This window comes from Sinohyriopsis cumingii, chromosome 7 (assembly GCF_028554795.1).
Source record: "Sinohyriopsis cumingii isolate HCF-2022 chromosome 7, ASM2855479v2, whole genome shotgun sequence".
Taxonomy (NCBI): Eukaryota; Metazoa; Mollusca; class Bivalvia; order Unionida; family Unionidae; genus Sinohyriopsis; species Sinohyriopsis cumingii.
Genome location: NC_142967.1, coordinates 83,115,034 through 83,140,616, shown reverse-complemented (window position 1 = coordinate 83,140,616; position 25,583 = coordinate 83,115,034). Strand labels below are relative to the sequence as shown.

The following is a 25,583-nucleotide window of genomic DNA, read 5'->3' as shown; positions in this document are numbered from 1 at the left end:
GGAAAATTGTTTCTGCACAGATTTTAGTTATCTGTATAGAAGACTATTAAACACAGGGTGGGCAGATATGAATGAATGAAGCAGAATAAGTTTCCACACAATAACATTAGGTCTACATTACTTGGATGAACCTTTGTTGATGGCTTGCACTCGGGGTATGGAAGAACTTTATCAGTTTTGTGGTCAATAGGTCAGAGTTCAAGATCACAGACTGAAATAAGGAAAATTGTTTCTGCACAAATTTTAGTTATCTGTATAGAAGACTATTAAACACAGGGTGGGCAGATAATGTGCCTTTCATTGTACTCTTTTTAACAATGAAAGCAGTAACTTTAGAATATATAGTTTTCATTCCATTGTTATTTTATGTCTCGACAACAAACTTAGAATAAATCAGTTGGGTTTAGGACATTTTAACTGTGTCAGTATGACCTGATAACAGTTGACTGTGTTAAAAGAAAATTCTGATGAATTTGTCATTGGTGATCCCTGTTTATAAGAAAGATAACTTAAAATCATTAACATGTAACCTCATTTTATCTGGTATATATGCAAAGATATTTGCGGCTAATTAAGACAGTTAAATTCTTATTAGAGTTCACCCCTATGGCAAGTATGACTGTAAGGTGTTTTTAATGTCCATTTTAAGTCTGGCATAATATGTTATGGCATTGTCCATCTGTCCATCCATCCATCCATTCATTAGCGTTTGTTTTTCCAGATCTTAACTTTGTTCTTAACTTTGTAACAAGTGAAGCGATTTTAATGAACATTGCCCAAGTATATATGTCACACAATAACCATATCTCTTGCTTCGAGCAGTATGGTAAGGGAAAGTTTAATTATGTGGCTTGTATCCATGTATGGATACAACTTCTGAAGATCTTTTATTGAAACTTTTGATTCTTATTTATTTTGACAAAACACGTCTTAAGGTCAAGGTCACAACAAGGGATAATTCAAGTCCATGGTCTGTTTCCTTATCCAAGTTGTCATTTAATTAACCATTACATATCTTGATAAAACTTTATCCAGGTCTGCACCTGATCATGCAGTAGTCGAAGGTTCAAGTCATTAGTTTTTTTTGTTTGTTTGATTGATCTATAAATTGCCAGGATTGTATAATAGTCCTACAACATTACCTGACTTGGTGTATGGGTAGTTATTATCTTGTTTTCTTTGAGCATCCTTCCTAATTGGGCTTTGGCAATATTTACAAATATAGATAAATATTTAAAAAGAAAGAAACAGATTGATACATACAAACATCAACACTCTCACACAGGCAAGGTGCCACTAAATTACAAGATTGTCACAAAATATTAACAATATAAATTTATATGTATATCCTTTAAAAACTTAAAAGATGGCTCCACTTTTTTCTCAAAGATGTATGTTCTGTTGTACTACTTAGCTATATATTTCTGCGACCTTTTGTTGAATGAAAAACATTGTTATAATATGTGAAATGGGCATTATTTTATGCACCACAAGATCAGTAAATTAGATACTTTGCAAACAATAGTAGAAAATTAAGAAGCCCATAAAAATTGTCATTTCCATTAAAACAGCTTTTCAAGAAATTATAATAGTTGGAATATAAATTCTGATATATGCAACAAATGATTTCCAGAACTCTTCAATAACTGGATCAGTATCTTCTGTTCCATTGATTTGTGACAACAATTCTGCGTATTAATCTAAAACAAAAACTAACCAGTTTTGTGTCTTTTGTATATTGTTTTGCCAGAATAAAAGATATCTTTCCACTTTGTTTAATGATAGTTTCAAGAGAACCATGAACGAAAGGATGACCTTGATGTCCAGCAGAATTCTATGTAGAGCTGTGTCTGGTGTGGTCAATTTTCATAACAGGTAATGCCTGTCTTAATTAGAAATGTCATTTATGTTGAATCATCATATCAGTATACATATGAACCATCCATGCAGGAGGACAATTATCCAGTATCAACAATGCCTCCCATCACTCCCATCAGTGTTTTAATTCTCCAGTCTCCTGCATTATAAAAAGCAAAATTATGATCCAACATTTCAGAGTCCAGTGGTATACGTTGTCCATACTATTAATACTGTTTATTATTATTACAATCTGATCCACCTGATGCTTGCAGGCAGTTTTTAGTACATACAACATACAATACAAAACTTCAAGTACTAAGTGCCTTTCCCAAAGGTCTGTTGCATGACTGTTGGCATGCGTGCCATAGATTTCCGACACCTGCCTTAAGGGTACTACCACAACCTTGCAAATTCAGCACTCCAGGCTAAAAGTTGTAGATATCGAAGCTAAACGTTTTTGTCCACATAGTTGACAGACAGATTGATTTCCCTTTGATATAAGGATTTGCACCAAATCCTGTTTGTACTTAAGTTACTACTTCTGCTTATACTAAGAAGTACACTCGCTCATGAGATGCCTTGCAAACCACATCAGGAGTTTCTGGTATTTACATACAGAGCAAGTTGGAGGAGATTTTCATTTAGGGGAAGTATACTCCAGCCTTATTTCCATAATATTTCTTGCTCTTTTCTTACTGAGACAAAGCTTTTCTGTCTTGCTGTAGAATTACAACTTTAACATGAATATACATGTTACGTGCCATTTGTACATACACTTACAGGTCTCTGGTGTGTTCATTCAGCAATGTGTACTTGAGTTTGATATATTTGCAATGTAAAGTATAGACGTTTTAAGTGGTGTAGGTAATACATGACCCTGGCAAGTTGTTTCAGAGGGCCACCATATCACATTAAAGGTGAGATTACACACGCAATGGGATTGAGGTTAGAGTTATGTTTCTCTAGTTTATGCCTCGGAGATCATCCATGCCAAAAGGCTCAGATAGACCTATCACTGCATCGCAACAAGTTACCTTCCCAGGATGTTCAGCGAATTCTCACGGGAGAATATTTTGCCATCTCCATAAAGCCACGTCTTGATATATAGAGTCAATACTCCATCAGAGCATTTCAGTGTTAAAGCTGCTTTTCATGCCTTTGGGAACCAGAGGTGGTCTCTCCAGGGTTAGGGGATGTAACTCCCTCCACCTCTTACCTATTCTCCTAAGGTATTAAGATTGGGTAATGTATGTGAAGAAAACAATTTTAAGAATAAAATATTTCATCGATAATACTTACTGAATCATAATAAGGATACACAATCCCAGTCTTGATGCAGTTACATACTACTAAGAGTGTACTTTACACTCCAGTAGTAACTGAAGTACACATGGGATTTGGTGCCAGTCTCATTTTCAAGGGAAGATCACTGTCTGGCTTTTACATATGTGGCAGACATCTGTTAGCTCCCATAGCTATAAATATTAGCTTGGGAGGGCTGGATTTGTGAGATATTGTTAGAACTCCTATGGTATTGTAATAATCTATGTATTACTGAAGAAACATATTTTACTCCAATTATTAGTTTCTGTGAATTAGTAAAACGATATTGGCATATTTATATGGAGACTGAGACCATGATGCAAAGTAATACTGTTAATTGATCTCCTGGGCACAAAATGTTGTGTTAACTTTCTTATGGTTTCGAATTATGTCATAGTTGTAAAGGATGCAACCTAATTAAATTTAAACATAGGTATTGAAATTCATTTCATTATTTCTTTATCTGTTTTTTAAAAGAAAACTGTTTTATTGAAAATTCTTCTAATTTGAAATTAAATCTCATGATTAGATTTTGTAAATCTCCTATTTGATCTTTCTTGGATGTCACATACATGTCCAAAATCTACCATGGATTACATTTCAAGTTCTATCAATATTATACAATATATTAATGTTGATAGATGACACAGATGTTGTTGTGATTTGGTCCTAGGATGGAGGAAACCGGAAACTCCTCAAAAAATCTCAAATCTTTGAGGAGCAACTATTTCCACTTGCATTTTTCTAGATGAAGCACAGAATCTCGGGCCACAAAAATAAAAATAATGCATTTTAGGACTACTCTATCCTGACATGATTATTTCATGTGTAGTGTTCCATAAGGATACAAATTCAGGGCTTTTAAAAATCTTGAGCACAAGTTGATCTCTAGACCTCTCAATATTTTGTCTTTTGGACTACACTGTTTAAGATAGCTACTTTTTTGTAGCTCGAAAAACTTTTGATAGCATGTTACTATTTTTATTTTAGCAAGGGGTTTGGGAGTTACCCCTTGGGCACCTTTACATTTTTAGAACACCAGATAGTCAAGCATCTGCTACTGCTACTCTGATTTACAAATTGCCCCAAATTTGTATCCTCTTGGAGCACTACTTTTTCTGGAACCTCAAAAAACTAACCAGCTTTACTTTTACCCATGTACTCGACAAAGCATGTGAGTGTGATACAGCATTTCAGAAGGCTTGAAAGTCTCTCAGAGACATCTGATTACATGATCTACTTGATGATTCAGAAGCTGCAGATTAATGTCAGTACCCAGTACTCGAGTTACAAGTATATCCAGATATCTTCTCTCAGATAAGAGTATATTAGCCCTCTGAAAACTTATACCAAACTGCAGTATAGAAGCGTAATAATGATTATCTTTACTTATGACAAAGATAATTATTTTCCCCAATATGCCAGAAAAGAGCTAAGTTTTAAGTTTTCAAGTAAATGTACAGGTTATCTTGCAGATAAAGTAAATTGCATTTTTTGAATGTAAATAGATAAATCTAAAATATTTAGAAGCACAATTACAACCCTCAAATATACTTCCAGTTAAAAGGCCACTTTGCTACATGTAATGTTATTTACTCACACTTACTGAAACTAGAAGGGAAATCCAACTGAAAATAAAAGAACATGTGAGGAATATCTGAAATAAGGAGGAGATCCCAGTGTTAAAGCACTTTTACCAACCTGACTACAACATAAACTGTGTTCAGTATCATGAAGTAGAAGTCATCCAGTCTGATCCAGAGCTCACAAGTAGTAATATTGATCAAAAGATAGATAACTTTATTGGACAGACCAGTTACATCTGGTAGGGATAAATACCTCTGTGTAAATGGGAGCCCAGGTATTTTTAACTTATGACATCTAGTTGGTCCTGAATGAAAATGGTGATCTGACCATGAATAGGATTACCATTGCAACCATGTTGAAAATCTTGTTGCTGCTACTCCTAAATGGAAAAGTATATTGACATAGATTTTGCCAGAATTCTTATAGTTTCTAGTTGGTCTTGAATAAAAATGCTGCTGATCTGACATCAAATATAGCCACCATGGCAGTCATCTTGCAAATTTTAATTTTCTGCTACTTCACCAGATGTGAAGGTCATTTCAACATCAGGTTTTCACCAAAAGGCTTCTTACGATATCTAGCTGGTTCTAAACAAAAATGGTACCTTGCATTTATTCAACATGGTTGCAACAGCAGCTAATTTGAAAATCTTGAACTATAGTTCAAGAATATCAAAAATGGTTTCAGGACTTTGGAAGTTAAAAATAAATGGTCTTAGCATGAATTCCTAGCAATTCTATTCAAGTAGATTTGTTGTATATTCTTTTGACCAAATTGTATATTTAGTTATCGAAAAATGACATTTCATAATTTTTCTGTATAACAGATTTTGTCTTGTGACCCTTGGTTCATTATCTGAAGGTGTTTGTGGGTGGCTAGAGGGTCTTAAAAAAAACATTGATTGGTGAGCCATCAAAGTTATTCTAGTTTTAATTTCTCTTTTTCAGTGAAAATCGAGCAAAGAATGGCATTTGTGTTGCCAACCACACTTCACCTATTGATGTTATTTTATTGTCTGGTGATAACTGTTATGCCATGGTAAGTTCAGCTATTAACTTTAAGGCATTTAGATTTCATGACATAGACAATATAAACTGTATATAAATTTTAGTATGTTTTGTAATTAAAAGCAGACATTTAGTTGAAATATAGGATGAATTTTCTCTCAGCTTTAATGCTACCATCAGTTGTTAGTATTTGTGAGAATTCATCCTGTGCTAGGTTTTTGCTTTCATTGTTGGCAAATATTTGCCAACTGCCTTTGATCGTTTTCATTTTAAGTAGGATTTCTTTAAGCAATCATTTTGATTTCCATTATGTTTATATAGATTTACATTTCCAATAGAATCAGATATCTTTTTTTCCCCATAATTATAGGTTGGCCAATCTCATGGAGGTTTCTTGGGTATAATTATGAGGGCCATGGCACGTGCCACATCACATATATGGTTTGAGAGGTCCGAAGTTAAAGATAGACATCTTGTTGCTAAAAGGTAATTATCTGTATTTGTACTGAATCTGCAATATTTATAACAGTGTCATATGCATTAATGTCACAAACTGTTAGCCAGTACACTTTATTCTTCAGCATTCATAATATGAAATTTGTGTAAATTTGTGTACAGTGGTCCTCTTATTAAGTTACCATTTTGTAGCAGGAACTTGGTCTTTTAAGAAGGGTTACCTTTCTTGAGGATATCACACAGATATATAAGTACATATAAGTAAGAAAGATTTAATAATTCTGAAATATTTTATATTTTCATTTAAATATCAGTGTCTTGTTATGGAATCTGTGTGATAAAACAATTATATTAATATCATTTAAAATAGTTATGATTAATCATCAGGATATTCTCTCAGCTGTCTTAATATTTAAATTTACATCATTTTTCATGGATATTAAATTTATATGCTGTAGTTCTTAAGAGTCCTAAGGCATGACATATTTATCCAGTTTTGTCTGATTATCGCTAATTAGCCTAACCCTGCTGGTGTGCAGTTAAAATACAATCAATCAATCTGATTAGTGCTTCCTCCAGTTTTATTTTTGTCTGTCTTAAGAATGTCTTGAGTGACCATACTATAAAACGTATTTGTGGCTATTACATAAAATGCTGTATTTTTATAAAGGACGAGAGCTGGTCATGACTGCCTGATAGTCTGGTACCATGTCAGTTATGCATCATAATCTACACAAAATGCTGTATTTTTATAAAGGAAGAGAGCTGGTCATGACTACCTGATAGTCTGGTACCATGTCAGTTATGCATCATAATCAACACAAAATGCTGTATTTTTATAAAGGAAGAGAGCTGGTCATGACTGCCTGATAGTCTGGTACCATGTCAGTTATGCATCATAATCTACACAAAATGCTGTATTTTTATAAAGGAAGAGAGCTGGTCATGACTACCTGATAGTATGGTACCATGTCAGTTATGCATCATAATCTACACAAAATGCTGTATTTTTATAAAGGAAGAGAGCTAGTCATGACTACCTGATAGTCTGGTACCATGTCAGTTATGCATCATAATCTACACAAAATGCTGTATTTTTATAAAGGAAGAGAGCTGGTCATGACTGCCTGATAGTCTGGTACCATGTCAGTTATGCATCATAATCTACACAAAATGCTGTATTTTTATAAAGGAAGAGAGCTGGTCATGACTACCTGATAGTCTGGTACCATGTCAGTTATGCATCATAATCTACACAAAATGCTGTATTTTTATAAAGGAAGAGAGCTGGTCATGACTACCTGATAGTCTGGTACCATGTCAGTTATGCATCATAATCTACACAAGAAGGCTATCATACCCATTTTACTTGATTTCATCTGATGATGCCATAGTTGAATTGAACATCATTGCGCATCAAAGCTGTAAGCTTTTGTCATTCTGGTAATAATATAATTATCAAAATGACAAAACCAAACAATTAAGGAATGCAAAACAGTAAGGAAAATCGGATTAATAGCTTGCCAGTTTGTATTGATTAAATGTATAGTCTCCCTTGTGGCCCCCTGCAGCTTGTTCTCCTATCTAAGTCTAAATAAATAAAAGTGCAGTATTGATAAAAATGGACTGAAAAATAATTTAATTCTTTTAAACATTTAAAATTTTCAAACTTCACTTTCTATGTCAGTGTCAAGATTATAGTGTTTCCACTAGAAGTGTTAGAATTTGTTCACCTAGTTATCGAGTTTATACATCGGCAACATACTTCATCTCCCTCAGGATCAGGCATTGAAAATCCAAACCATGTTGGCTTCTTTACTTTCGACGAAAATTCCATCTGCATGGAATTCCTTCACCCAGTAGGCTTGCTCAGCGTGGCAGCAGACCTCATTGTCCTAGGTCACCTTTTTATATGCCTGCTACAAATGATTTGTCTGTCCCATTGGAGGCCAAATGTTTGCCTACTGGACCATCCTCTATCTGGACACAAATTTAGGCGCTATTTACAGAATTGGGGCATCCTAACTTGGCTCATGGTGCGTATACCTCAGCAAGTACAGCCACCCAAGATTATAGTCTCTACCAATGCAAATATAGAAGGCTGAGGAGCCCAACTAATACCACCAATTCTGTGGTTCATGGTCTCCCCAGGAAAGACATCTGCATATCAAGGTTCTAGAGACAACAGCCATTTTAAAAGCCTTGCACTGGTGGCAGGAATATTTAAATGGCAAGGGAGTTCTCATTCTGTCTGGCAGATCTATAATAGTGACTTCTCTTGACTGTAAGGAGGAACCAAGTCCCCAGACGCTTGCATCTAGGTGTGAGACTTTCTTAAATGGAATTGTCAACAACAAATTCACCATACAAGTTCACCATACTCAGAGACATCTAACCTATTAGCCGAGTCTTTGTCCAGGAACAATCAACTAATACAGAATAGTCTCTTCATCCCTCGGTTTTCACTCAGATATGTACCCAGTGGGATCAACCATTGGTGGTCCTGTTTGCAATCAGTCTGGTGGGACCTGTAGCAACACGTTACCTTCCGGGGTCATTCAACAGCTGCATAAGGATGCGCCTTTATGACTTAGGCTGCATTTGCAGGAGGAATATATTTTCCCTTTTGAAGACTCTCCGAGTCTCTTCCCCAGTAGGGTTATCTAGAAGCAGTCTCACATACTTCAGTTGACCAGAGATAGTCTTTCCTGGGTAAGGGCATATATCTCTCTCCACCTCTCATCTATTCTTCTAGGGTATCATGATTAGGAAATGTTAACTTTATTACAGTCGATATATGTTTGTCTTGCCAATATATTCTTTTTATCTCCCTGCTGATAGTCCATCAAACAGATTATCATTAATCAATGGCACCCTATCAAGATTGTGTCAATATCAATGCCTGGGAGCATATGAGGTGTTTTCTGTGATGATTAATCCCATTAGTAGCCAATTAACACATGACTTTACCTTATCGGAAATGTGGTAAGGATGCCACCACATGTGCCTTTTTGATGTAATTGGATTACGTGGTTCAATTACACAGATATAATTTTGCAATTGAATAGTGTTAAACTAAATGATGTGTATGGCAACCAAACAGTATTCGGTAGGCAGCCTATGTTTTTTGGGACATTGTTTTATATGGTGATCAAATTCAAAATGAGGCAGTGAGGATACAATATATATTTTTAGAATTAAGGACAACTAGAGTCATTGAATGAGAAATTGGCCCATTTTATCCTAGTAGTAAAGCAGAAACTACTGTTCTTAATTTTCACATGTGCTAAGGCTGTCAACTGTAACACAGGCTTGGGTAACAAATCTGAAGAAGAAACTAATTTTTTCTTGTAAAATGTTTCTTCAAAAATACTTACATGATCATAATACACATACATCCACCCAGCCTATGCATATTTACATTCATATTGAGAGTGCGCCTTCTGCTTCAATAGTAATTGGAGTATTCATGGGGTTTGGCACCAATCCCTGTATCGTGGGGAGATAATTCTAACTGCCACCTATTTTACCTAACATTTATTAGCCTGGAAGGGCTGGATTTGCAAGGTAGTAGTAGTAGTAGTAGTTGTCCTAAGGTATTATGATGGTGTAAGTATTTTTGAAGAGACATTTTACTTGAAAAAATTGTTTTTTGCAACTCAAAATATTTTAAGAAACTTTTAATTAGTAATTTGTATATGATGCCTAGATGCAGTGTTATATATCACAGTCATGTTTCCTGTCTCAAGGTTAGGGTTTACATACCTCTTGGTCAAGCTCATATAAAAGGAAAATTAACTCGATGACTTCCATCTTTATCAGTTCTGTAATGAAAACTTAGCCACTTATTTAATCATTGCGTGGAAAAGTTTACTCTATACAATGTACTTATCCATCTTCATCTTCCAGTTAAGTGCTAGTCCCATATGCAGGCATAGTCACACTATGGTGAACTGAGTGCTTCTTTGAAGGAAGGCTCTTTGAACAAGTTAAAAACAGGTTTACAGAACACATAGTATCCATGCTAAGACATGGAGCCTCCAGCTTCAGTGTGGGCCTTCAAGGTTTTGTTGGATGGTGCTATAATGGCTCTCACCTGATTGTTTCATTCACAAAAGATGGTTTCATGAAGACCCTATGCAAATATTTATGTCTGGAAGATTTTCAAATTGTGAGTGATGATATGCATGGCTCAAAATGTTTTGGCACATACAGAATTTTAAACATATGTTATTTTAGATGTCAAGGATTCATGAGTAACATATTGTAGCAGCTCAGTTTGCATGTTGGTGTCTTATCATATTTATGAATAGTTTAAAGAATTGTAATTTGTTTGTGCCATGAGTCATTTGTTTGAGAATCCGCTCTGAGACCATGTCAGTACAGGTATATAATGTGCCATATGTATTGCACTTGTCAGTTTCCTGTCATAAAAGTACAAGACAACTTATGTTCTATTGCCTGGCTTGTCACCATCATCAGTTAACATTTGTTGTCATGACCATTAACAAATACAAATGTCTTATTAAGTTTGCATACACTTTGTTTGTAAAAGTTTTCTGACAATCTCATTCTCGTCATTTTTAGGATGAGAGAACATGTTGAAGACACCAATAAATTGCCTGTTTTAATATTTCCTGAAGGTAAATCTGACTTATTTTTATTTATTTGTATGATCAATCTCTGCAATACAGTATTCCATTATTTCCTTGTTTTGGCTATTTTGTTTTGTTTTGTTTTGTTTTGCTTTTATAATAAAATCATTTTTTTCCTTAGTATTAATAAGTACATGTTTATCCTTTTCAGTACCAATGAATTGAATTTCAACTGAGTACTTAGGAAAATCCAAAAACAAAATTTAGAAACTATTATGAGCAGAATTTCATCACACTGTTTTGAAATTGAAACTATTCTGGGGACCCATAATTAAAGAAATAAAAATAAAACAGTGGGGATACTGACATACTTGTCTCATAAGAGTACCTATAGTTGTCCACCAGCTGAAGTTACCAAACATTTGTGGATCACTTGCACTTGAGGTAAGGAAGTACCTTGTCAACATAAGGGTCAAAAGCTCTATGGTCATGTGACTGAAAGTAGGTAAATAGTTTCTGCAAAGTATCCAGTTCTCCACCACCTACAGTTACCAAACTGTGGATGGCTTGCACTTGCGTAAGGAAGAAGCATGCTGATTTTGTGGTCAAAAGTCAAGGCTAAGGTCTGTGTGATTGAAAGAAACAAAATGGTTTCTGTTTAATAATATTAATCCTGCATGGCAGACTTAAACCATCCTTTGTGGATGGCTTTTATATGGTGTAAGGAAGAAGCATATTGATTTTATAATCAAAAGTTCAAGATTACTGGCTGAAAGAAGAAAAGCGATTGCTGCACAAAAATTTCATTCATCTACATAGAGGACTATAAAACATGGGATGGGCATATAAAGTGTCATACTGTATATATTGGGACACGATAAAATAATTTTTTAAAAACATTTTTTCACCTAGGTCATATGTTCCAAGATCTGAGGAACAAAATAAATGTGTTGAATTTGCTTCCCCCATCTCTGTTTGTGGCAATAAAATAGATAAATAAAATACTTACTTGATAATAAAATTAAGAAATTAACCTTATATTGTTATCATTTATTTATTTTTCCATCATGAGCAATTTATTAAGAACATAACTAGATTATTAAACTCTGTATATGTAGCTTATGCCAGCTGGCATATGAATCCATGATGTAGTAACGTTTATGGTGGATAACGCACAACACATTGTTCATTGATGTGAATGGGCCCCGAGTGGCTGAGTGGTCTAACGTGCTGTCCATTACGGATCACTGCCATCTCACCTCTGTCTGCGTGGGTTCGAGTCTCGGATTCAGCCAATGTGGGTATATGAGAAAGCTTGTCAGTAGCTTCTCGTGGGTCGGTGGTTCTTTCTGGGGTTTTCCCGGGTTCTTCCTCCACCGTTAATACTAGCCGCCATGTATAGCCTATCGTGTGCTGAAAAATGGCGTTAAACCCAACAACAACATTGATGTGAGTTATAGAGAAATAAATTGTGTTTGGTTGTACTCGAAGGTTTGAATGGATGGATTGTACAAGTACAGAAGAAGGGTTGGTTTGATGATGTTATGCTGCAGTGGATTTTTATCTTCATTACACAGTTTAATATTTATTATTTAATAAAATTTATGTTTGAGTGCATTTTGTTGACATGTAATTTTCGAATGATTTCAAAGGTGTCCCACAACTTGCGATAAAAAAGATACATTGTGTCTCAGAGTATACAGTGCACAAAAAAAATTACTTTAAAATGTTATGGTGTTCCAACAAATACTCTGTCCCAAGGTAAACACAGTACATTGTAATCTTGTTTCACGTTCACTTGTTCTAGACCATGATGTTGTTCTCCATAACTTCTTGCTTCAGGTTTTTTTTTACATTACTGGCAAGGCAGAGAACAACTGTACTTGTCAGAATTAGTGTTGGGTGGGTCATCTCATTCATATGATAGATTCCGGATGGCTTACAATTCATTCATTCATGTGTGAACTGACCTTCATGCCCATATGCGAAAAGTCTAATCCATCTTCTATCAATCCAGAGGATCAAATCTTTCCAAACATTAGCTGTTTATTAGCAATCCTTTTCTTGATCAACCAGCAATCATGTTACTTCTCTGAGGACTTCTAATGTATGCATGCAGACCATCCATCATTGAACTGCAGCTTGTGCAGTTCTACAGCACCATGACCAGTAATGGTGAAACACCTCTGCCACATATCAGTATGATTCATAGCCTATGATATGATACTTTATAAATACATATACCAAATTTGATGGTCTTTTCATCATTACAAGGTCTGTCAATTTGGTGCCATTTTATGTTTTGACTTATTGTTTGTATTTCTTGTATGTTAAAGGCAGAAATAGACTTGTCATCTGTTCATATGCCATTTTATCCTTGACAAGGTACAAAAATACTTCACAAACATACTACCTGTTAGGTGTCAGTGATATTTATTCAACCTTTAAGGCCATTTCAGGCTGTTCCATTGGATCAGATGCAGGACTCCTCTTGGTCACCATGTCAGTTGTTTTCTACTGCATTAATGTTTTTGAAACATCTTATTACTAATTTTATGTCTTCACTATGGCTACATTTACCATGGAATGGAAAAGACGAACAATATTCCACTCATTGTTATGGGCATTGTAAAGTTTGAACATTATTATAATCAAAAATGCATGGTGTATAGCTGAGGCGAAGGGTTGGGGAGGTAAAAAGTCAGCATGACGTGGTGAATGCAGTAATAGATATTATGAAATTCTTTCAGTCACACTTACAAGAGATCCTGGTTGGAATCTTTAAACTTCAAACACGTATAATTATTGGCAACAAATTTTCATTTTTTTATGCATTGTTCACATTTTCATTTCTGAAATTAAATTATTGAATCATAATAACTTAGGAGAATTGCTACTACCTCACAAATCCAGCCCTCCCAGATGAAAACATTTTAGCAAAAAGGCTCAAAATTATCTGCCTACCTAGGTGGCAATTCGAATGATCTTCCCTTTATACCAGGATTGGTGCCAAATCCCATAAAATCTTAAGTTAATACTTCCGCTAATGCCAAGTAGCATGCTCTCTACAGAGGCCTTGCAAAATCTATACAAGCATTGTGGAAGTTTTGTACCATAAAATAAGTTGGAGAAGAGAAGTATACTCTAAGTATAAATTTCCAACTCTTCTATTCTTTCTGTCAATGAAAACGAAGTTTCTGACTTTTCAGTGTTATGACTTTGCCATCTTAACACACTTAGGCACCCTTGGTACATACTTGCAACAGTCATGATAGTATCCCCTCACATTGTTATAACAATATTAATAAGTGCAGGTGTGATGCATGACATAGAAAACTCATTTAATATTGCATTATAATTTACACTACATCCAGATATATAATGGGTAGGTTTTCTGTATTGTATTAGCATCCACTCAATAGTTATATGCATGACACTTTACTAATAGAATGTCAAAGGACCTTGTAGCATTTCTTACTATGGATATTGTAGCATCTACTTTGTGAGTATGAGTAATAATGCTTCAGTGACATTTTTGTGCAGGAATGGTGTGTACTATAAAAAAAAACCTGGTATATATATTACTGAATAGCCTCTGCCGTTGTTGGATTCACACAGGTAAATTTCTTATACATGGCTTACTCATAGCATCCACTTCTTAGTTACTGTAAGCAACACTTAAGTGATTTTACCTGTATAGGCAGTCAAAAGTTGGCCTTCCTGCAGTAATTTATTACTAAAACTGATTATTTAGTGCCCACCTTTTAAGTATTAATAGCAGTGCTCCAATTCTCTACCTGTACAGGCCATGTGCATGTTTTCATAGATATTTGTTATTGTGTGCAACTTTTGCACTAACACTTTAAGTTCATAAACAGGATGCATGCTGCACTACATTCATAATAGTATATATTGCCTGCTCTGATTTTTCTTACAGGTTTAGACCATGGGCAAGACCAGACTGACAACCACTCTATGTGGATAGTTTTCTCAGGTTGTCATTCTTTGAATATGTCAGACTTGCATATTTATGGACAGAAGTCAATGAGCAGCAGTTCCTTCTGTGCTTGTTTGTCAGTCAACTCTTTGTGCTCTTGGGTTGATGATGGAATGCAACAGCAGGTTCTAAATGCTGTCCATTGTGGACTTGAAAGAGGTGTGACCATGTAACCACTCACATGACTTCCAGAAAGACCTGTCATTCACCTACAGAAGCTCCAGTCTACAAAACAGCAGTCTAGTTATATCTTGGAGCAACTTATATCACACTCCTTCTCATTCTCAGTCTTCTTGTCAACACAGACATCTCTGACTTCCTACCAGTCCAAGATTTTGGTCATCTAGGTCTGGAACTCAACATTCAAGTAAACAGAGTATGTCTAACCCAGGAACAAGAATTGAATTAGTACAATGGTCAGTTCCTTGCCTGTTTGAAACAATCCACCCACTACAGAATTTCTTCACCTGCTGAGTTTGCTCATTGCAGCAGTGGATGTCTTAGTCCTATGTTATCTTCTTGGGCTCCGATTACAATGATTATGTGGTCCAAATAAAGGTCAAACCTTTGACCATTAGATCAACTTTCACAATCAGCACAGTATAAGTTTCCATCTCAAAGATAGGGAAACCAAACTGGACTCGTGTCAGGGATACCTCTTGAAGTACAACCTCCAGTAATTAAAATCTGTATGGATAAAGAGGACTGGTTGGATGGGGGGGGGGGGGGCATCTATCATTTTGGGATACCAATGGAATGTGGCCCCCTCATTATCATTATTTATATATTCACATTCTTGAGATGAAAACCATTCTGAAAGCTTTTCATTGGTAGCTGGAGATCCTGTACGGGAATGGAGTTCTCATTCAGTTTGACAACTCCGCTGTGGTGACTTATCTCTAATGGCAAGGTGGAACCCAGACCCCAGACCTTTGTATTCTTGTTTGGGATTTTCTAAAGTGGTGTTCTTAAGGACAGATCCAAGGCCAAGTTCAACATATCCTAGGCCAGATAATATTTTGGTGGACTCATTGCCCCATAAAAACTAATACAAACGGAATGGTATCTTCATCCCTCAGTTTTCACACAGTAGGTGCCCAATAGGATCAACCTATGATGTCTTGTTCATACTGCAGTATGACACCAGTCTTTGACCCAAATGTTATGCATCTTTGATTTAATTTATATTTGATTTAATTTAATTGTTTGTTTATTTTTTTTTTAAAAATTTTATTCCATTACATGCTGTTGTAATATAACTTTATTTACTGGATTTGACATTGTTACAAAAATTCAGTTCAGTTCTGTTTGACCTGTTTTTCGTAAACAACTAATAATAGAAACTTTGTATCTAATGCTGACCTAGTTCCTGAACTTAATTCAGAACTAGGTAGAGATGAAGTAAACAAACTGCTTTTTATTTTTAAAAATTCTTTCTCAGAGTAAGATTCATAAAGTGAATCGAGGCCATTCTTGGAGTACATGACAGATAACATATATCAATTAGGTTTTTCCAGAGGATTGACCCACATCTGGGCATCTGTTTTGCATTGTAGCTAGATTTTTTTATTGATGTTTTGAGAAAGAATAGTCATTACTTGTCTTAACATTTGAGAAGTTAAAGTGTTTTATGTTGTGACCAGTATTTGGGGCTAATTATTTTATTTTCTTCAAATTATTTAGATTCCAAGAGATTATTTTCCCCTGGAAATACTTACGCTCTAAATGAATTCTAGAACAAGGACAGTTATCAGATATTACACAGAATTCAAACACTGGAATATTATTTTCTGTGATTCAGCAATGAACTGTTGACACATCAGTACGATGCTGACCACAGCGTACGTTGTCGCCTTCCATTTTGGATTTCATTGGGATTCAAACTCAGTTTCATTAGGACTTTTTATTACTAGGACTTCAATTTTTTTTAATTCTTGGATTATTATTTGATTATTATGGATTTGATTTGTAAAAGTGTAAGTTCTTTTTCTCATTTTTATCTTGTTTTTCTAGGGAAATAAATTATTTGTTAAATTTTACAAAGCTTGTTGTCTGCACTCTTTTCTTGTTACTGTTTGAAAGAGCCTAAACACGTAACACTATAGATTGGAACAGCCAAATGTATACACTTCTTCTCTAACACCTCAGTTTTGAAGGTGATACTGGAAGCAAAAGAATCTGTCACCTCATCTTGATTACTCCACTCAAATGGGAAATCTTGGATCAACCTCATCAATCTTGCAACAGAATCACCAGGAAATTGAGATATTCCCTCATCTGCGCAAGCAACCACAACAGCAGATGTTTCATCCCAGAGAAGAGTTCCTGAGCCTGCATGTCTAGATCTTATTAAAATAGGTACTCAGGAACCAACAGTTTTCACAACCAGGGGTAGAGAAAGCCCTCCACCTTAAAAACATTTGAAGGCAGTGGAATACATTCTCACAATGTTGCGCAGAAGAACACTTTATACCTCTGAAGGTATCCATACCTCAGTAGCTGAATTCTATGGCTCTTCAATGAGAAACATTTATCATCAATCACAATTAAAAACTACTGTTCTACAATAACTGATACACTGCATTATCATGGAAGAGAGGATATCAGACAAACCAAAGACATATCCCATCATCCACTGATGTTCGATCCTTTCCCAAGTGGAATCTGTCATGGGTACTAACCTAGATGTGCCTCATTGGTTCACTTAATGTAAGTCCTACTGCCATGTTACATTGGTGAACGGCAGGCAGAATCAGTGAATACATGCCTTGTTGATAGACCCATGTACATGCAGTTCTGACAAGATGGGTTGGTATCAGTCATGATGGCCCCTGCTTTCATTGCGATGAACAGGTTAACATTTGTGGGTAATCAGACTTTGGTAATAATTCCTGTCTACTTTGGACACTTCGTCTCAAGGTCATCTACAGAACCCATTGTGAGTTGTAAAGTGGTACTTAAGGAAGACCAAGCCGTTGTTTCAAGGGTAATAATGCCTCTTGCTCTCACAGAGGGAAATGATGATATATTAATGCACTTTCTTCCTGGATAAAATGGGTTATTCGTTCTGGATATCAGAAATAACCTCACAGCTATGAATTTGCTTTGCATCTCAGCTCACAAAGTTAGGAATGTTGCCACAAATATTGAATATGAGCAAAACTGTTTTCTGTTATTACTGATGAAGTGGGATGGAGATCTGAGTACACTTCTTTTATCCTAAAAGGCTCAACTCAGTCTGGAGGAACCTATAGCTGTAGCGCAAAAGGTTACCATCCAGGGTCATTGACAGCTTCATAAGAAATTGACTTCACAACTTCTGGATATGCAGGAGGGAAACATTTTCCTTTTTAAAGCTGTTCCCCAACATATGGAGTCTATTTTCCAGTCAAGTTATCTTTCAGCTGTCTCACATACCTTAGGTAATTAGAGATGGTCTCTGTGGGGTAAGGGGATTATCCCCTCCACCTATTCTCCTAAGGTATTATGGTAGAGTAACCTATTTGAAGAAGAACCTAATTTTTTCACGTTAAATATGTTTCTTCAGTAATACTTATCTGATTATAATACACTTACACCCTCTCAGCCTCCGTGCCGTTACATCTATATAGAGAGCATGCCTTCTGGTCCAGTAGTAACTCGTGATTTCATGGGATTTGCTGCTAATCCCAGTATAAAGTAGAGATCACTCAAACTGCCACCTAGGTGGGCAGAGAACTTTTAGCTTCTTAGCAAAATGGTTTTAATCTGGGAGGGCTGGATTTACAGGGTAGTAGTAGCTCTTTTAATATATTGTGATCAGGTATGTATTATCAAAGAAACATTTTTAGAAAAAATTGCTTTCTTTTTCAGATTGGAATTTTTAAAAATGAGAAGATTTATTCCAAAACTAGAGATTTCTTATGGTGAAAAAGCAATAGTGGCATTCCATCATAAATATAAACGTATATCAAATGTGGCATTTTCAGAACTGGGAAATAGTCCAGAATTATTGAGAATAGGAAGTATCTTATAATGAACAATGCAACAGTAGGATGGTATTGATAAAGCGGATATTGAATTTTCATATCACATTACTTACCTTTAAAAAAAAAACATTTTATCAATCAGTCTTGATTTAAGAAAAACATTTTATTCTAAAGACTGTGCAAGCCATTGTATGGTTTCTATTCTTAATTGCAGATCCTGTAAAAATATGACTATTATTGTACCTGGTTACTGGCTGGTTGCAGATAAATGAAATTGGTTCATTAAAAGTTATAATTTCAGTTAAATATACAGAAACACAAAATTGATGACAATTCTCTATTTATTGTAAATATTATCTTTACCTAAAATGTATTGAAATGTGAATATGATGCATATTATCTTCTATACATGTATCTCTTAGTACTGAATGGTCTTAACCCATTTCAGTTTTTAATTCCAGCCATTATTTAATCTGCCTGTAAAACATAATATACATGTGCTATCCACAAGTATGCAGTAAATGTCCAGGGCAATGTGTAATGATAGGTTTGAATATTCACTAAGGATCATAATGATCAGAATTTAGCTTTCAAATTAACTTCTGTTGTTTGAGTAATGCTACATTTATGGAATTAGGTATGTATGCTGGAGAATATGACAAGTAGTAGGCTGAATTAGAGAGGGAATTTTGATTTTAGTGGAGCCCTAACTGAGTTGGGCAGGAAGAAAGAGAGATGGATAATTTTAGTGTTCGATCAATAATGAATTCCATGTATTGCAATCTCCCCCCCAAAAAATTTCCTATGCTTGACAAGAATGAAGATTTCCACTGTATGTAAAATCTGGAAGAATTGCTGCTATACAGCAGTTTGCTACAGAGCAAGGGACAAGAATTGAAAACAAATGGATCAGAAACTAAGTACTGAAAGTTTGAGGTAGCAGGCTTTCCATTATATGCAGTTACTCAAATAATAGTATTAAGAATAAGCAATATCACTGAAGTTTGTCAGCTATTTTTAGGTGACACTTATGACCGTTTGATTTAGGTTTGTGCCAATGTATAAAGCTGATCCACCCTCCTGTGTGAGCTTAGAAATGTAGGGTTGGGTGTGGAATGCTAATATTTATTGTGAAAAAGATTGGAGAATGCTATGGTGCTATAGTTTTTAAATTTTCCTTCAACAGAATTAAACAAGAAACATCCCACACCATCATTAGCGGATTGTGAGATACACATACCATCTTTCAGAAAATTTGCATTCATGTTTTGAAAGTCAATTTTTGTAGATGGTATATTATAGCACACTGTAGATGGTATATTATAGCAGTTGTGATAAAGTTCCCCAGAACTTTTGGGATGGATAGTAATTATAAATCCTTATGCCTGTTATTGTTTTAGTTTTTTTATGTGCATTTTTTAAAAATGTAATCGGGGTTTTTTTTCTCCCCATTTCAGGCACCTGTGTAAATAATACATCCGTGATGATGTTTAAAAAAGGTGGATTTGAAGTCAGCAAAACAGTTTATCCAGTTGCCATAAAGGTAAATGTTAGGGTGCTTGTGAAAGTTTAAGTTTGAAGAAGATGTGTTTTGGGGGACTTAATTGTGCAAGAACTTAACTATGATTCCATTGGGTAATGTCATTCTCGGATGCAGGATGTCGTGAGTTTGATCCCTGACCGAGTCATAGCAAAGACTTACAAAAATGGTACTAACAGCTGCCTCGCTTAGCGCTCAACATTAAAGGTTAGTGTTAGGACTGGTTGGCCTGGTGTCAGGATAATGTGACTGGGTGGGATATCATGCTACATTTCTGCAGCATGCTGCCCCAGTGCTAGACATCACTATAAACTGCCACACTGCAGACATCGTAGCGAATTGACTGAAAAATTGTTCAAGCTACATTAAAAATACAAATCACACAAACACTTAATGCATATACAACTAGCAACAATGGTTTTTAAAGAGGCAATTTAAAGGCATTTCTGCAAAGACTCCACCATTCTTTAATGAATATTAAATGGACTCATCAGCACAATGATTACATTATACCTGCTAATCATTACAATTTTGGCCTAATCGTTTGGCTTTTGTGCATCTAATTACTTATAACGCTTTTAATATGGATTATGCTTTTTTAGTACATTAAAAAGAAAATAAAAAAATAAAGCAATAAAAGTTGGTTGTTTTTATTATCATCATTTAATGTCACACATCATATAAATCTGAGACTATTCTAAGAAAAAAGAAGACTGCCATTGTAGACCTAGGTGTATTTTTGTTATTTTTTTATTTATAACAGCTGTGTATGACACATTTCCAAGAAACCTTATCTCGCAGATTCATTATATTAATAAAATTGGATTGTGGACCAGTATATGCTTTTCTGTAATAAAATAATGGCAACAGATGTTAAGCAAAACAGGTGGATTTTCTATGACTGAAAGAATGTTTGAGGAAAGGGATCTTTATAAACTTTAAAACATGTCTGATCAGAAAAAGGATAAATTATTTGTGCACTATGAATTTAAATAGAAGAAAGATATAATACAGCACATCCTTGTGCTTGTTGTGGAATTTATTGAGCTGACCTTGTGATCACTCAGCAAAAGTTGAATATGTAGGCTAAAGTGAGTGTTATATATAATTTGTCTCAGAGTGTTATGTTTGTATTCTGGTACTAATTCACATGGACTTTGTTTTTGACAAGAACTTTAACTAGCTGTTGGTCTAGGTTAGTAGCAAAACTTATTGTATATTTTTTTTTTACACTCTGTTGTAATTATGGCATTTATTTATAGATTATTCTTTTTAAGCTAAGATTATGCTTTTTTGCCACTTAGGCTATGCTTATACCTCTCAGTGGTTGGTAGGTATGTTATGTTAGTTTAGATTACCCACTTTCACACATATATTGTTTAGAATACTTGCCTCCTCACACCTATTTTTTTTTCTTCTCTAGACTAGCAGAATGTTTTGTGTAATTACTTTCTCACATGCAGGGTCTTTTTTCCAGTATGATCCTCGGTTCAGTGATGCATATTGGAACAGTAGTAAGATGGGGTTGGTGCGACATGTCTTTGATATCATGACCAGCTGGGCATTAGTGGTTGATGTATGGTACCTTCCACCCATGAGCAAAAAGGTATTCTTAAGGGGGAAAAATTGTCCATTGACTTTGCTGTTGTCAAGTGATTATTCAATAACTTTTTTTTTATACATTAGATGCATATTTTTCCATAAAGAGAAAAGATTCTTCTCAGATGGGAATAATTTTATAACTTATTGTTAATTAGGGCTCAGCTTGACAAAGTTGACTGAGCCGTAGCGTAAGTACATTGCCTGTCATCAGTTTGGTTTCCACAGGATAATTGAGATATGAAGCAAATTTGTTAAGCAACATTATATTGATGAGACTTTGAGAGAGTGGTTTTTTAATTATTCTGCAGACCCTAAAATTTGTACTCCTTTGAAATGCAAATGGAACAAAGAATGAAATGTAAAAAATGCTAAATGAACAATGAATGAATGATAAGTGCTGTCTAAAACTTCAACAAGAAATAATAAACACTAAACCACACACAACAAACATTAAATCATAAACATTAAAAGGTTAACCATAAGCGATAATTTGATAAATGAAAAAATGCTAAAATTTTGTAATTTCTTTCGTATATGTTGTTTATTGGAATTAAGATGGTTGTAATTGAAACTAAATATGAACAAAACCTGCTTAGAACATCACTGATATATATTTGTATGACACAACTGGCATATTGTGCTCAAAGCTATGACTGTATTAAGGTGTTTTGTACCTCTCATTGGGAATGGAGAGGGTTTTTATTATATGCAGTGTTTCATGTGGAGTGAGATTTTACATCATTAACACATTTTTGACACCTTGGTGTAAAACCTTTTGGACCATTTTGTTACGTATAGTTTATTGTCAGGTCCACATTAGTGGGAAGTGAGATACAGCAGTCACTTTTTCACTGCCAGCAGTAGCAACTTGTTTCAAGTTTAGTTAAAGAATTTCATGCAATGCAATGTGAAGGTGTTCAGTATCGTAGAATACTGCAGCTATTCTGACAATGTAAAGTTATGGAGAAAAAAGGAGTATATAATAATTTTGGTTTCTGTCATTGGTGATGTTGCGCTGCCTCTCCACCCCACCCCACCTTATGTCATTGCAGAAACAGTGCCACAACATTCTCTGTTGATGAATACAGTAGAAAGCTAAAAACAGTCAAGTCAAATCAAGCCTTGGAACCGTATCTGATCAGTATGATTCAGTAGGTTTTGTTGTCCATGAGTTGACAAGTAAAAATCTTGTTTATGTCCTGGGGATAAGCTTAGAAACCTGATGGCAACCATGTAAATGAGGTGTGAGGGCTTGCCATCATCAACCCTGTCTGCACATGAAAATATTAAAGAAACAAGCTTTATATAAAGATTTGCAATTTAACTAATACTGGATGGATGGCCGGCCTGTCCACAAAGCATTTGTTGTCTTTGATATGATATTCAGGCTGCCAACCAACCAGTCCAGCTGTACAAGTGAGTTATATATGATTTCAGTAATCAGGATCTCCAACCGGTGAGCCATCTGTCCAGATGGACCATAGGGCCAGCAGGCCATACCGACCATACCACACTAGACAGCTGGGCCGCAAGGGAAATGCTGTCTTTCGTATGCCATTCCAACTGTCAACCAACCATTCAAGCTGTAAGAATGAGCTATGTTCATTTACTGTAGTCAGGATTCTGTTATCTCCAACTTGCAAGCTGACCAACTGATCAAGTGGACAGACCATTCCTATGAATTCATAGCGAAACAGTATCACTTATGAAGCTGTCTGACTGAGCCAAACCAGCCACGCCAGACCAACATTCCATAATGTGATCACTAATGACAGCATATAAAAAATTAAAAAATATTGGGCAAAATGGAGATGCATGCTTATGATACCTCATCATTTTCTGATGATGAAGGTGATGAAACAGAAGTGCCAGAACATGCCAATCTGACAGTGGAATAGTCAAAATTTAGTTCATGGCAGCAATAGACGAAATTTGCTGGATTTTGTCTTCATCGTTAAACCCTCCTCCACCTCTAATCAGTTCTGCCTAAAATGTCAAGGTCTTGGTAGATGATGACAACAGTTCATTATTCAGTTCTTCGTTCAGAACTTTGCCACAGTTTTAAAGATTACAAAATTTATGGGGCATCTCTTGGAGCATTTGCAATCACGCAGTCCCAGTAATACAAGAGTTTTATGGTGAGTCAATTGCACACAACTTTTCACCCTTCTGGTATAGTGTCACATACAGAGATGTTTTATCTGCATATACCTTGACTAGATGTTGATAAAGTACACAGAGAGGTCTTTACAACCATGTTAAAGCTAGTACAGAAATTTGCCTTCATCCCTATTTGACTTTGTGCATCTGAAAAGGCCACTAATGATCATTGATATTTTGTCTGTGCTCCACTCTGTCAGTTCTCCACTTCTGTTAGGTCTATGAATTTGAAGAGGTGAGAAAGAAAGAGGCACATGAGTTGCTCTTTAACTTTCAGCACAATACAAACTGCTATCTTGGCACAACACTGTTAGGGAACGTACATTCGAAAGGGAGATTGAGGATAGAATATTCATAGTGGCTGTATTCAGCAGTGACAGGTTTGTTTTTCATTCTCCTGGATGACACAAAAAAAAACCATTCTTTTTTTATGGTTTTCGGTTCATGACATGAACAACCTTATTTCCCTCATTTGCAGTTCAGGGTGGATAATCAATGTAAAGAAGTCAGACTTTATCCCTTCTCAGTATTTTATCTAGCTAGATATGGAACTTGTAACACACATCAACTTGGTATCTTTCTCCCAAACGCATTGAAAGTATAACTTGTGCACTGGAGAAAGGATCAAACAAGATATTGTTCTGGTGAGTAACTTTCTTAAAGCTTCTGGGTCTACTCGTGCCACTTACTACTGGACCTGCAATGGTCAGAGGTACAGTAGAACTTTGATTATCTGTCAGGGTGCGGGACCAAGACCATGACGGATATGAGAATAGACGGATAATAGAATATGTACATTAAAAGTATTATACAGTAGACTGGGTCATCACAAAATCATAATATCTGCATATGCACATGTACCTGTTTTTAATATTTTGACGTACAATGCCCTGACAGTTAATCAGGTGCCGGATAATCAAAGTTCTATAGGGATTCTTCAAGAGAAAGCTCTTCAGATCAATGTCTTGGAAACGAAAGCCATTCTCAATGTCTTCCACGTGTGGGTGCAAAATATCCATGAAACACGGTCCTGCTTGTGGTGATGTATCTCTGCAAGGGGCAGAACAATCACCAGACTTTTGCCTCATGGTAAGGTTCTTCCTTTATGGGTACTCCCAATATCAGGTAATATTCAAGTCTGACATGATCCTGTCATGCCCATCATCCTGGCCAACTCATTTTTATCAAGGGAGGACAACTTCTTGATACAGAGTTGTTCCTCCAGCAACCTTCCATCAGATCTGTGCCCCTCAGGGCCACCTAGTGCTTGACATTTCTTTTTAATTTTTCCACAACCCCCGAAGCATGGGCTCTGTGTGCTCTTTTATTCAGCTGGAATGTAATGTGAGCACCCTGGAACAATGATCTGCTCACTTATACCCAGACAAGTCATAGCAATCTCCACTCAAGCAGTCAAGATAATCACCAATGAAAAAAAACATTACTCCTGGCTTCTTTCAGGGATGTTCTGAGCTTCAATCTTGGAGA

General features: G+C 35.6%; 1 protein-coding gene across 2 annotated transcripts in view; it reads left to right on the top strand.

Moving 5' to 3' along the window:
- Positions 1-25,583, top strand: part of LOC149795641 (glycerol-3-phosphate acyltransferase 3-like) — an 88,374-nt gene that overhangs the window by 44,321 nt on the left and 18,470 nt on the right. For both annotated transcript variants that reach the window (XR_016422378.1, XM_089965470.1), the window contains exons 8-13: positions 1,786-1,875; positions 5,718-5,808; positions 6,148-6,263; positions 10,821-10,876; positions 20,251-20,336; positions 21,811-21,939. Coding sequence is in view for 1 of the 2 variants with exons in the window: in XM_089965470.1 (XP_089821596.1) it covers positions 1,786-1,875; positions 5,718-5,808; positions 6,148-6,263; positions 10,821-10,876; positions 20,251-20,336; positions 21,811-21,939 (568 nt within the window). In the remaining variant the exon portion in view is untranslated. The remainder of the gene's footprint in view (positions 1-1,785; positions 1,876-5,717; positions 5,809-6,147; positions 6,264-10,820; positions 10,877-20,250; positions 20,337-21,810; positions 21,940-25,583) is intronic.